We start from the raw sequence: 13528 nt of genomic DNA on the forward strand, positions 1-13528 counted from the left end.
CTGTTATCAGCAGTCAACAGAACCCCCCCCCCCCCCTACCCCACCCCACCCCACTAATTGTCCAGGATGGATCATCTCTGCTGGAGGATCATATTATACATGTCAATGCAAGTCTATGGAGAGTGGAGTGACCATAAGCTGAGGAGACACACAAAGAGTGACTGCACTGCTACATAGGAAGCTCATAGCTCAGCACATGTGTTTCATTCACAAAAATACAGGTCAGTACTGTTCTGTAAGGTCCTCCATTATCCTGGAGCTGCTCCTGGGTGACTGTGAGATAGTTGCCACCATGTCTGATATCTGCAAACCAGATATTCATTAAGCACAAAACTGCTAAAAATGACAAATATAAGTGAAATAATGGCCAGAAATAGTGTTATTCTCATGTACACACTGTACTATTGATTAATGCAAAGTTTGTGGAAATGTCAGTGATGCTTTAATGGATTTAGCTGCATCATTTTCATTGTTAAGTCATTATTCTGTTGCTCTTGTGCTTATTTTACTATACATGTTTTTAATATAAAAAAGGAATATGTACTTAAGCTATAATTCACAATGAACAATCTTCTCATTGCAGATTCACACTTTGGTCCGCTGCTGGGCACTGAATTCTTCAAAATGAATTCCCCGGGATGTTGTGATTTTCATTACTGCACCATTTGCGGTTTCATCTTCTATGAGTCTGACTAGTCCTTCTGCGATTAGTGATGGACTGTCACAAAAGAAATAGTAATAAAGTGAGTAGATAAATAACGAGATGACATTGTACAGGTAAATGACACTTAAGGAGGACCTGTCACCTTTTTAGTAACTACTTATCATTCTCTGTGTGGTAATTCTGGAGCATCTATTCTTATGGCTCTATGTTGGGCCATTCCTTTATTATTCCTTCTAGAAGTTCTGAATGAATTGCTATCAGTTTTCAATGGAGGTCTAGATGGGTGTTACCAGTTGGAGGTGAGCCCCTGCAAAGACTGACACTGGCAGCATTGATTAGATAGCATCATACTGTGCAAGGTCACCCCCTACCCAACCCCACCCAACGACTAGTACCCAGCCCAACCCATTGTAGACTTCTGGCAACTAATTCATAAAGTTTAAGTAAAAATAATAGAAGAATGACACAACATAGAAATAGAAGAAAGGATCATCCACAATTGTTGCTTTATAGGGAATGCAAGTAGTTTCCGAAATATGTCAGGAGAGGCAACAGGCATTATCAGACTTTTTAGGGTTGCCTTAGTACAAACCCTGATTGTATCAGTAAGGGTCTGACCTAAGTGACCCCAAATGATTGCTAACAGAAGACTAGCAGCAGTGCTATCAAAATGCTATACAAAGTTGTCTTCTGATTCATGCAGTCTTTGAACTGGGCACCAGCCCTAATAATATGTCAAAACTTCAGTTTCTGTGCAGGCAACTTTTCAGTAGTCATTGCATTATCATCATAGGTAACAATAGGTGGCTTCACAAATGACAAGATCACTCCTGACTTCTGCACAGGTCACAGAGCAAGCCTAGAAAAATCTCTTATAGAAGTCAATGAGGTCTTCTTCAGTCCATTGTGTCTATGGCCCATATGGCTGCTATCAAAGGGCAGGAAACATTGAAATACTGTATTTTACTGTATTTTTGTAAAAAAAAAAAAAGGTGTAACACAAAAACTTGATTTAAACAATACATCATTTTCCGAGGATACTTCCTTTATGCGTACGGTCATATGGGGGCAGAATTTGCTGTGTGTGTCCTCAGGGGAATTTCCCCTGTTGATTTATTGCAGATTTTACTCTACGCATTGCGAAGCGTGAAATCTGTGGTGAAAATCCACATTATAAATTAACCTGTTGCAGATTTAAAATCAGCACTGCAAGTCAGCTTCCGCTGCAATTTTTTTTTCCAAAGTGTGAAGAGATTTGTTCAAGTCTAATCCCCTTTTCTGGTACTATAAAACGTGGTGGATGTGGCGCACTCAAGTCCATGATGTCAGGTCCACAGCATCTCCATCCGTCCAGATGCTACCTCAAAATCAGTGCAGATACTTTATATTTTCATGCAAGACTTATTATAATTTTACTATAATATGAAATAGATTATACTATTTTGCATTAGATACATCATTTTCATATGATTGTAATGGGACTGGGCTCTTGTGGAGGTGTTTTTATTCATTCCAATATTTTTGTGAACTTCAAAAAAACTTCAATTGCAAAAAAACTGCCTGATATCTATGTATGTACAGGAGGCAAACACTGCACAGGGTGTGTATATTTTGTGCAGGATACTCCCAAGGGCAAAGGCTCAAGACTTAAAGATAGTATTCTTAAAACACACATAATTGAAGGAAGGATGAGATAAAGTTAGATAAAGTATACCATGCAAACACTGGATGCAAAGGGGAATTTTGGCAGAAAGAATGTGAAAAAAAATAAAAGATTATATGTCTGCTCATTCAGCCAGCATGGAAACTTATACGAAACAAAATAAGCAAAACTGTACTAATTCTTCAGGTTCTAACTTCTAACACAAACTTCCCAAGTTTAGAACCAACTACAAATCAAGTACAAATGAAGCCCAAGGGAGGAAGCGGTAATTGTTTTATGTGGCAAATAATGTTAAACAATATTCAGTATTGCGACATGAAGCTTGCCAAGAATACAATAAACAATGATTAATGCAACATCTAGCAAAGCATGTGGACACTACGAATAAACATCTCACACAGCGCAATATTCTGTGGTGGGAAACATGGTTAGTACTCCAGGTATTGGTACACTGAAGCGCTGTCATCATTATACAGTAATATACTGCTTTATAACTCACACATTGAATTATTCAACTGGGCACTATTAGCGTTGTAATCGTTTTATTTATTTTCAACTCCAATATACTTTTTTCCCCCCCAAGATATTCATATTTTAAAGGGGGTGCCCAGGCTACTCTCTGACATCAGGTACGGAGCTATGCAACTTCTGCTGATGCGCAATGAGTCCCACTATAAATCATTTTATATAAAATTGAACCCTCCTCAATTTTGCCGATTTAAGATTGTCTAGACCACGTTTAGAGGTGTAACTCCAGCAATCTGTTCCCGCCGTCATCTCCCTGCTCTTGGTTGACACATCCACCGGAACCTCACTTGTTCCCCTGGTCAGTTCTTTCAGGGATCCGTGCCCGCCGGCGTCTCTCTGTTCCTTCCTGGTGGTCACCGTAGGGTTCCGTTCCGCACTATTCCGCATCTCCAGATTTGCGGATCCATTGAAGTGAATGGGTCCGCATCCGTGATGCGGAATGCACATGAAACAGTGCCCGTGTATTGTGGATCTGCAAATACGGTGCCCGTGTATTGTGGATCCGCAAATGTGGTCCGCAATACGGCAACGGGAAGCACACGTTCGTGTGCAGGAGGCCTTACTGTATGGACCCTAAAGCGAGCACTATTACTGTGTGGGGCATAGGGGCAAAATATCTTGATAGACCCTAGCAACGCCACTGAGGCTATTGAATCCGTGTAACATGCTTGTGTGAGTCTGCTTTATAGGGTAATGCTGGGACTTCCTCCTCTGAGTGAGAAAAGCCGAGCTGTTTAATTTAGGGTTTAGGCTCAGAGCTGTGTTTTCTCTAATGAGAATGGTGATGATTTTGCATGGGGATGTGAGTAATTCATATCATTTGATAATAGACATCATTTGGCTTTCTCACATACCTACATGTACTTGTAGTGGCATTTGCTGTGACTATAGTGCTAGTGATACTCCATTTATTTAATGAATAAAATATATCTCAGAATGTTATTTAAAGGGCATTGGTCAGAAGATTTGTACCTATGAAACTAACTGACCTGTTGCATCTGTGTTGGACCCATGTACATATGTGCCCGCATTGCTGAGAAAAATTATGATGTTTTAATATATGCAAATGAGCCTCTGGGAGCAACCGGGGCTTTTCTGTTACACTTAGAGGCTCAGCTTTCTCAGTATAAGACTCTCCTCTGCTTCTTTTGCCCCCAACTAAGGAATGACTTAGGAAAAACATGCTATGTACTAATATAATACATTAATACTTACTCAAGTATGCCAAACAATTTCATCATGTCCTTTATGTTATCCTTGTACTTGAAATATTCTCCCATATTCTCTTCTTTATCAATGGATTCTAGGAGTGGTGTGTCTACAAATGCCGGGCACACTGTATTCACCCTCACACCATAGTTTCCAATAGATGCCATAGCCTGTAGAAACAAATTAGATACATTAAATTAGGGTAAATCCACACAAGGGTAGGAGACGTAGAAGCTGCTATGAAAACCGAATACCTTTTTTTGTTTCTATTTATTACTATTTTATAAAAAAAAAACATCAAACAGGAAACTCATAGCAAAATACAATATTTATTTCACTTTCAAGAAAAAGAGAAATAGAGAATAAAAAGAAAAAATATACCGTATTTTTCACTTTATAAGACGCACCTGATGATAAGACGCACCTAGGTTTTTGAGGAGGAAAATAAGAAAAAAATATTTTGAACCAAAAGGTGTGCTTTTGGTAGGTTTTGAACTAATGGTGGTCTGTGGATGACGCACTGTTATGGGGATCTGTGGATGACGCACTGTTATGGGGGGGATCTGTGGATGACGCACTGTTATGGGGGATCTGTGGATGACGCACTGTTATGGGGGGATCTGTGGATGACGCACTGTTATGGGGGGATTTGTGGATGACGCACTGTTATGGGGGATCTGTGGATGACGCACTGTTATGGGGGGATCTGTGGATGACACACTGTTATGGGGGGATCTGTGGATGACGCACTGTTATGGGGGGATCTGTGGATGACACTGATGGGGGATCTGTGGATGACACTGATGGGGGATCTGTGGATGACACTGATGGGGGATCTGTGGATTACACTGATGGGGGATCTGTGGATGACACTGATGGGGGATCTGTGGATGACACTGATGGGGGATCTGTGGAGGACACTGATGGGGGATCTGTGGAGGACACTGATGGGGGATCTGTGGAGGACACTGATGGGGGATCTGTGGAGGACACTGATGGGGGATCTGTGGAGGACACTTATGTCATCCACAGATCCCCATAAGTGTCATCTACAGATCCCCCATCAGATGCATTAGTGTGGAGGGAGGAGGCGGAAACACTCATGACGGGGCCCGGTGCAGTGACTCTACTCTAATACACCGGGCCCCGCAACTGTTAAATACATTCAATCCGATTTATATCTAAATGTATACGCTCTGTTCGGTACTTACTGTAGTACCGTAAGTATAGCATTAAGACGGCGCAGACCGGCAGCTCCCTCGGTCATGCGCCGCCTGCCGCAGCTCCCTCCTCATGTGCCGCCTGCCCCAGCTCCCTCGGTCATGCGCCGCCTGCCCCAGCTCCCTCGGTCATGCGCCGCCTGCCCCAGCTCCCTCCTCATGCGCCGCCTGCCTGCTTATATCACTTTATAAATGAACAGGCAGGCGGCGCATGACAGAGGGAGCTTCGGCAGGCGGCGCATGACTGAGGGAGATGCCGGTCTGCGCCGTCTTAATGCTATACTTACGGTACTACAGTAAGTACCGAACAGAGCGTATACATTTATATATAGATCAGATTGAATGTATTTAACAGTTGCGGGGCCCGGTGTATTAGAGTAGAGTCACTGCACTGGGCCCCGCCATGAGTGTCCCCGCCTCCTCCCTCCACACTGATACTTCGCTGGCCGCGCTGTGCAGCATAGCGGCGAGCAAAGTATCCGCTTTATAAGACGCACGGCCATTTTTCCCCCACTTTTTGGGGGGGGGAAGTGCGTCTTATAAAGCGAAAAATACGGTAAGTAAATAAATAAATCTCTCTTATTAAATCTCCCCCATCAATTGCTTATAATCTCACTGCCTCCTGTAATCCATAAATATTCATAAAGTCCAACCAAGGGACCCATTCTGTCTCAAAAAGTCTATAATATCTTTTTATAGCTTCAATATTGTTGCCTAGCAAAATTATATTCATCGTATCAATAAATTTTTCCAATCATAGCGTCTAAATAACTAAGAACTCATTCACAGTGAAAAACAGCCCTTTTTTTAATGCCCATTACATGGCCATTTTAAGCACCGATTAAAGTCTATGGGGCTATTCACATGGCCAATATCTAGCAGCTGCCAAAAAATAGGACATGTCTTCTTTTTGGCCATTTTTATGGCTAGATGCACCCCACTGAAATTAATGGGCCCGTTTTTAATGGCCATTTAGACAGGAGTGCACCCTTCTAACGGCCGTTAAAAAAGGATACACTGAGTAAAAAAAAGGGCCTTTCAGGGTGATAAAAAAAAAAATACTTGTAGTCCCTTGAGGGATGAGAGTGCCATTGCCATATGTCTGTTTATGTTCCCCTTTCTTTATAGCTTGGCCATTTTAGACTCCTGTTACTCCGCGTCCAGGAGGAACGGGCTGTCTACCCAGCTCCTAGTACAGGGATCGTCGGAGGGTCAGAAGGGACTACAAGGTTCCGGAGCATGAGCCCTCCTACCATCAAGGTTGGCTCATGCAGCTAGAAGTCAGGGTCAGATTAGGGATGCGATTAGGAGGTGACCTGCTCCCTAAATCTGTCCTCCTGGTCGAGCAGCAACCCCCATCAATCGATCATCGCACGGCTGAGGGTTTTCCCCATCCTCAGCCGTGACAGTATGACCACAAAGGGTGGCCCTCACTGGCAGATGTTATATGTGACCAGGAGAGTGCCTCCAGCTTACTACAAGGCTGGAGTACCCCTCAGACATCAAGTCTTAACTGAGGCTATATAGGCCCAAGTAGTCACACCCACACAGACACACCCAGTGTTCAGACACACAGGGAAGGACGAACACTTAAAGGGGAATACACACATAAACACACTTCACCTGTTGCCGCGGACAACGGCATGCGTGACAATCATGTCCTGGGGATCAGCCATAGGGCTGAGACACTGCCACAGCATGCACACAACACCACACGTTGCCACGGGCAACCAAGTGAAGGAAAGTGTCACAAAACATACCACTGGCCGTGACACGCATTATGTAGTGGACATTACAAATACTGGGGCACTATGTGGGGGACATTATAAATACTGGGGCACTATGTGGGGGACATTATAAATACTGGGGCATTATGTAGTGGACATTACAAATACTGGGGCACTATGTGGGGGAAATTATAAATACTGGGGCACTATGTGGGGGACATTATAAATACTAGGGCACTGTGTAGTAGACATTATAAATAACGTGGCACTATGTTGCGGCCATTATAAATACTGGAGCACTATGTGGGGGACATTATAAATACTGGGGCACTATGTGGGGGAAATTATAAATACTGGGGCATTATGTAGTGGACATTACAAATACTGGGGCACTATGTGGTGGACATTACAAATACTGGGGCACTATGTGGGGGACATTACAAATACTGGAGCACTATGTGGGGGACATTAGAAATACTGGGGCACTATGTGGAGGACATTATAGATACTGGGGCACTATGTGGAGGACATTACAGATACTGAAGCACTATATGGGGGACATTACAAATACTGGAGCACTATGTGGGGGACATTATAAATACTGGGGCACTATGTGGAGGACATTATAGATACTGGGGCACTATGTGGAAGACATTATAGATACTGGGGCACTATGTGGGGGACATTATAAATACTGGAGCACTATGTGGGGGACATTACAAATACTGGAGCACTATGTGGGGGACATTGCAAATACTGGAGCACTATGTGGGGGACATTATAAATACTGGGGCACTATGTGGAGGACATTATAGATACTGGGGCACTATGTGGAGGACATTATAAATACTGGGCACTATGTGGGGGGCATTATAAATACTGGGGCACTATGTGGTGGACATTATAAATACTGGAGCATTATGAGGGGGACATTATAAATACTGGAGCACTATGTGAGGGACATTACAAATACTGGAGCACTATGTGGGGGACATTATAAATACTGGGGCACTATGTGGAGGACATTATAGATACTGGGGCACTATGTGGAGGACATTATAGATAATGGGGCACTATGTGGTGGACATTATAAATACTACCATGGAGTATAATTTACAAAAGCATATAGTGCTGATTAGGAAAAGAAAATGCTTAGACTAACATCAATGAAATGCATGGCAAGATAAGAGGCTATTCACATAGAGTTTTCTAACAGTTGTATCATGTGCTTTCCTAATACATTCATCACAATAAACTGCGTCCACGTGAACGAAAGTGCAGCCTTCCATTAAAAAACAGTAGGTGCAGAATCCACACCAAATTCAGCTGACAGAAAGCTCTGTCTGAATGGCTCCTTATGCAAGAATACTTCAATATAAAATGGTAGATAAAAATAGATAAATAAAATGCCTGTTGAATAGCGAAAACCTCCATAAGCTAGCAATAGTCAATGTTCAGTTGGGTAGAAACAAAGCTCTACTCCAAATGACTAAAACCTAAGGAAAACCCTGCTTCCACTTATTAAAACATAATTTTATAGGACCTGGTGACAGGGCTGGTTTACAACAGTGTATTTTATAATATGGTGACATTACAACATACTGTATTTCAGCTGTTATTTCAGGTTAATATATCTTCATACAGTATACTGACACTAACAAATGGCCCTCTCTACTGTTCTTGGATATTGATTAATGGCCATACAGCCTAGACCTAAGATTAGGCTTGGGTTCTGCTTGCAGTTCTATATAAAAAGGTCAAAAGCAGCCATGTTAAATCAAGTGAAGTGATGATGCAATCATGGTAAAAGGGATCACAATTCTCTGGAAGGTTGTTTTTTTTCCTTATACAAGTAAAATCCACAATTGTGTTGATGCCTATCATAGGGGGAATACACCCCTCCACTTGCAGAGCTAATGAGCATTAAGTTATAAAGAAGAGGCTTGTTATGTTCTAATGACATACATCTCAGGGAATTTCTATACTAGTCTGAAAAATAATTAAAATTTTTTAGACATAAAGTCAATAAAAGTCTATTACTACTGTGGGCACCAAAGTCTATTGACCACAGGCTCACTAGCATTAAACAATTTATCATGAATGAAATAATGAAACCAAATGTCAGGCTGGTTGTCAATGGCCACTGCCATTCTGTGACTTGTGTTATAAGGGAGAAGATCCTAGGAGAACATATTTATCTCCTCACAATACTTTTCCAAGATGGGGTGTTTCTAAACTTGTCACATGTACTTGATAATCTAAGGCTGTGCAGGCAGAGTAGATGACGCATGTCCCTTATCATTTGGACACTGAATATTTACTTGCATGTAGTCCAGAGAGATAGTCATACATAGAGAGAGCAAATTTCTTAAAAGTTCGATCTGGCTGATTCACCGAATTCTCAGAATTCCACAAAAAGCGAATTTTTTTGTAAGTAGCGGGTGCAATGACAGGGAGCTGCGATAGCGCCGCCCCCGTCATTGTACCCCTCAGATGCTGCATTCATACATGATCGCGGCATCTGAGTGTAAAATTAACAATAAAAAAATCTAACTTACCGCCTCCATTTGCTTGCGACGGGCCGGCCGCCGCCATCTTACTTGAAGATCTGAGCCAAAATCCTGTGCGGCGCGAGATTATGTCATCACGCCGGCTGGCGTGGTGACGTATGACGTCATCACGCCAGCCGGTGTGATGATGTAATCTGGCGCCGCCCAGGATTTCGGCCGAGATCTTCAAGCAAGATGGCGGCGGCCGGCCAGTCGCAAGCAAATGGAGGAGGTGATTTAGAAGCGCGAGGAAATTCAGCTTCTAGGCGATTCGAATTTATCCTTAAATTCTGATCGAATTCCACTTCTTGGGAATCGATTCGCTCATCTCTAGTCATAAGATCAGTGTTTTATTCTCTGAGTGCATAAAGTTTTCAAGCAACTGATCAGTTTTGAGGATTTATTATAACATATTTACTTTACGCACTTATATAGCGCTACTATATTCCGCAGCACTTTACAGACATTAGCATCCAACTGTCCCCAATGTGACTCACAATCTTAGGTCCCTATCAGTATGTCTTTGGAGTGTGGGAAGAAACCTTACAAATTCCATGCAGATGTTGTCCTTGGTCGGATTCAAACCTAGGACCCCAGCGCTGCAAGGCACCAGTGCTAACCACTGAGCCACCATGCTGCCCATATGAGTTGAAAGATTGAGCAGTCTGTCCTCTTAAAGTCTGTACCCTTAAAGAGTAACTGTAAATGACAGATGCTATTGCGATGAACACTTCAGGCAAAGCAAAGGGTTGTCTGACTCCCAAAACAAATTTTAAGGAGGACCCAGAGAGTGTTTAAATGAAAGAAAAGAATATATTCCTCTATGCCATGTCTCTCTGTTCCAATGATAAGGCTCCCGTTTCTGTTCCTTTCAGTTCCTGGTGGACCAGAAGTGTGACATCCTGTCCATGGTCACGGGCAGTGACATGTCTCTAAGCGACACCTGACTCAGGGGTCAAGTGTTCTTCTCAGTGGCATAGCATGGGGGGGGGGGGCGCAGGGGGCCGTTGCTCCGGGCGCCAAATTGTAGGGAGCACCAGGCAGCAGGCAGTATAATGAGGGTGATTGAAGCCTATGGCTCCCATCCCCTCCGTTCCTCCTCGTAAGCTTCAGGCCAGGCCTATGAAGCAGTAGAATAACACAGGAGATCGCGATTACATCACCGTGACCTCCTGCGCCGGGTCTCGCAAAATGATTTGATGACACGGCGCAGGAGGGCACAGTGATGTGTTCCTGCCCGCCTGTTCGGGGCGCCTGAGCAAAGGCTACAAGAGGCGATGAAGAGAGGTGAGTATTTATATATATTTTTTATGTAAGTACTAGGGGCCATACTGGGGTCACTATGGAGTTGGGGGAAAGAATGGGGGCCATTACATATTATACAGAGGGGCAAATATATATTATACAGAGGGGCCAATGTATTTTATACAGAGGGGCCATTATATATTATACAGAGGGGCCATTATATATCCTAATAATACGGAGGGGGCCATTATATATTATAATATTACTGGGGGGGTCATTATACATAATAATTATACAGAGGAGCCATTATATATCCTAATATTACAGAGGGGTCATTATATATAATAATTATACAGGGGGGCCATTATATATTATAATTATACAGGGGGGCCATTATATATATTATACAGAGGGGCCATTATATATTATAATTATAAAGAGGGCCCATTAATAATGGCCCCTCTGTATAATATATAATGGCCCCCTGCATAATATATAATGGCCCCCTGTATAATTATAATATATAATGTCCCCCTCTTTATTATTATTATGTATAATGACCATCCCCGGTTTTATTATAATATATAATGGCCCCCTTTGTATTATTAGGATATATAATGGCCCATTATATATCCTAATATTACAGAGGGGCCATTATATACAGTTGCAAGAAAAAGTATGTGAACCCTTTGGAATGATATGGATTTCTGCACAAATTGGTCATAAAATTTGATCTGATCTTCATCTAAGTCACAACAATAGACAATCACAGTCTGTTTAAACTAATAACACATGAAGAATTAAATGTTACCATGTTTTTATTGATCACACAATGTGAACATTCTGAGTGCAGGTGGAAAAAGTATGTGAACCCCTAAACTAATGACATCTCCAAGAGCTAATTGGAGTGAGGTGTCAGCTAACTGGAGTCCAATCAATGAGATAAGATTGGAGGTGTTGGTTACAGCTGCCCTGCCTTATAAAAAACACACACACCAGTTCTGGGTTTGCTTTTCACAATAAGCATTGCCTGATGAGAATGATGCCTCACACAAAAGAGCTCTCAGAAGACCTACGATTAAGAATTGTTGACTTGCATAAAGCTGGAAAGGGTTATAAAAGTATCTCCAAAAGCCTTGCTGTTCCTCTGTCCACGGTAAGACAAATTGTCTATAAATGGAGAAAGTTCAGCACTGCTGCTACTCTCCCTAGGAGTGGCCTTTCCTGTAAAGATGACTGCAAGAGCACAGCGCAGACTGCTCAATGAGGTGAAGAAAAATCCTAGAGTGTCAGCTAAAGACTTACAAATGTCTCTGGCATATGCTAACATCCCTGTTAGCGAATCTACGATACGTAAAACACTAAACAAGAATGGATTTCATGGGAGGATACCACAGAGGAAGCCACTGCTGTCCAAAAAAAACATTGCTGCATTACAGTTTGCACAAGAGCACCTGGATGTTCCACAGCAGTACTGGCAAAATATTCTGTGGACAGATGAAACCAAAGTTGAGTTGTTTGGAAGAAACACACAACACTATGTGTGGATAAAAAGAGGCACAGCACACCAACATCAAAACCTCATCCCAACCGTGAAGTATGGTGGTGGGGGCATCATGGTTTGGGGCTGCTTTGCTGCGTCAGGGTCTGGATGGATTGCTATCATCGAAGGAAAAATGAATTCCCAAGTTTATCAAGACATTTTGCAGGAGAACTTAAAGGGAACCTGTCTCCTGAAAAACGCATATTAAACTGACCACAATACCTTACAGTATCCCTGTACTGTATCCCTTACATACTACATCCCTTACATACTCGCATGTGTGATTCCCACCAGACATCCCAAGAATATTGAAAGAGGAATGGTCAAGAATTACTCCTGACCGTTGTGCACGTCTGATCTGCAACTACAGGAAATGTTTGGTTGAAGTTATTGCTGCCAAATGAGGTTCAACCAGTTATTAAATCCAAGGGTTCACATACTTTTTCCACCTGCACTGTGAATGTTTACATGGTGTGCTCAATAAAAACATGGTAAAATTGAATTATTTGTGTGTTATTAGTTTAAGCAGACTGTGATTGTCTATTGTTGTGACTTAGATGAAGATCAGATCACATTTTATGACCAATTTGTGCAAAAATCCATATCATTCCAAAGAGTTCACATACTTTTTCTTGCAACTGTATTATACAGAGGGGGCCATTATATATAATAATAATAATAACTAATAATAATAAAACTCTGCAGAGATGAGACGCAGCTGAAAGAAGGTGTCATGTCGGTCTTATCTCCGAATGAAGATGTTGAGAAAAGTCTACATCACAGGAGATGTCACTGGATGGATGAGGTATGTGGTGGCAACCCACGCTACGCCACTGGTTCTTCGGGACACATTAGCCCTGTGGACAGTGAAGAGCTGCAGTGGTGCACATCACCTCATTAAAGTAACACTTTTCTATAGAAATTACTCAATTTATAAGCAAGTTATACTGAAAGCAATCTATGTTGTGCTAACAGAACATCAGATACCTGATTCTTTGTGGATAGTCGAAAACAAACAGCAGATACCTTCAATTGCTACTAGATCTGGAGTAAAAAGGATATAAAAGTAGCTGCCAAGATCATTCACAAGTATCAGAACTTGGGGCAACCATTTTTCGAGATATCCTATCTACTTCCCATGGAACAATAGGCAACCTCTTAGCAGCTTGAATTGTATGAT

The 13528-nt window shown here is 42.1% G+C and overlaps 1 protein-coding gene across 1 annotated transcript in view; it reads right to left on the reverse strand.

Moving 5' to 3' along the window:
* Positions 1–371: 371 nt before the first annotated feature.
* Positions 372–13528, reverse strand: part of HPGD (15-hydroxyprostaglandin dehydrogenase) — a 71301-nt gene continuing 58144 nt past the window's right edge. Inside the window, exons 6-7 of the mRNA XM_040418682.1 lie at positions 4071–4234; positions 372–718 (exon numbers count right to left, since the gene is read on the reverse strand). Of these exons, the coding sequence (XP_040274616.1) occupies positions 586–718; positions 4071–4234 (297 nt within the window). The 3' untranslated portion in view covers positions 372–585. The remainder of the gene's footprint in view (positions 719–4070; positions 4235–13528) is intronic.

This window comes from Bufo bufo, chromosome 2 (assembly GCF_905171765.1).
Source record: "Bufo bufo chromosome 2, aBufBuf1.1, whole genome shotgun sequence".
Classification (NCBI taxonomy): Eukaryota; Metazoa; Chordata; class Amphibia; order Anura; family Bufonidae; genus Bufo; species Bufo bufo.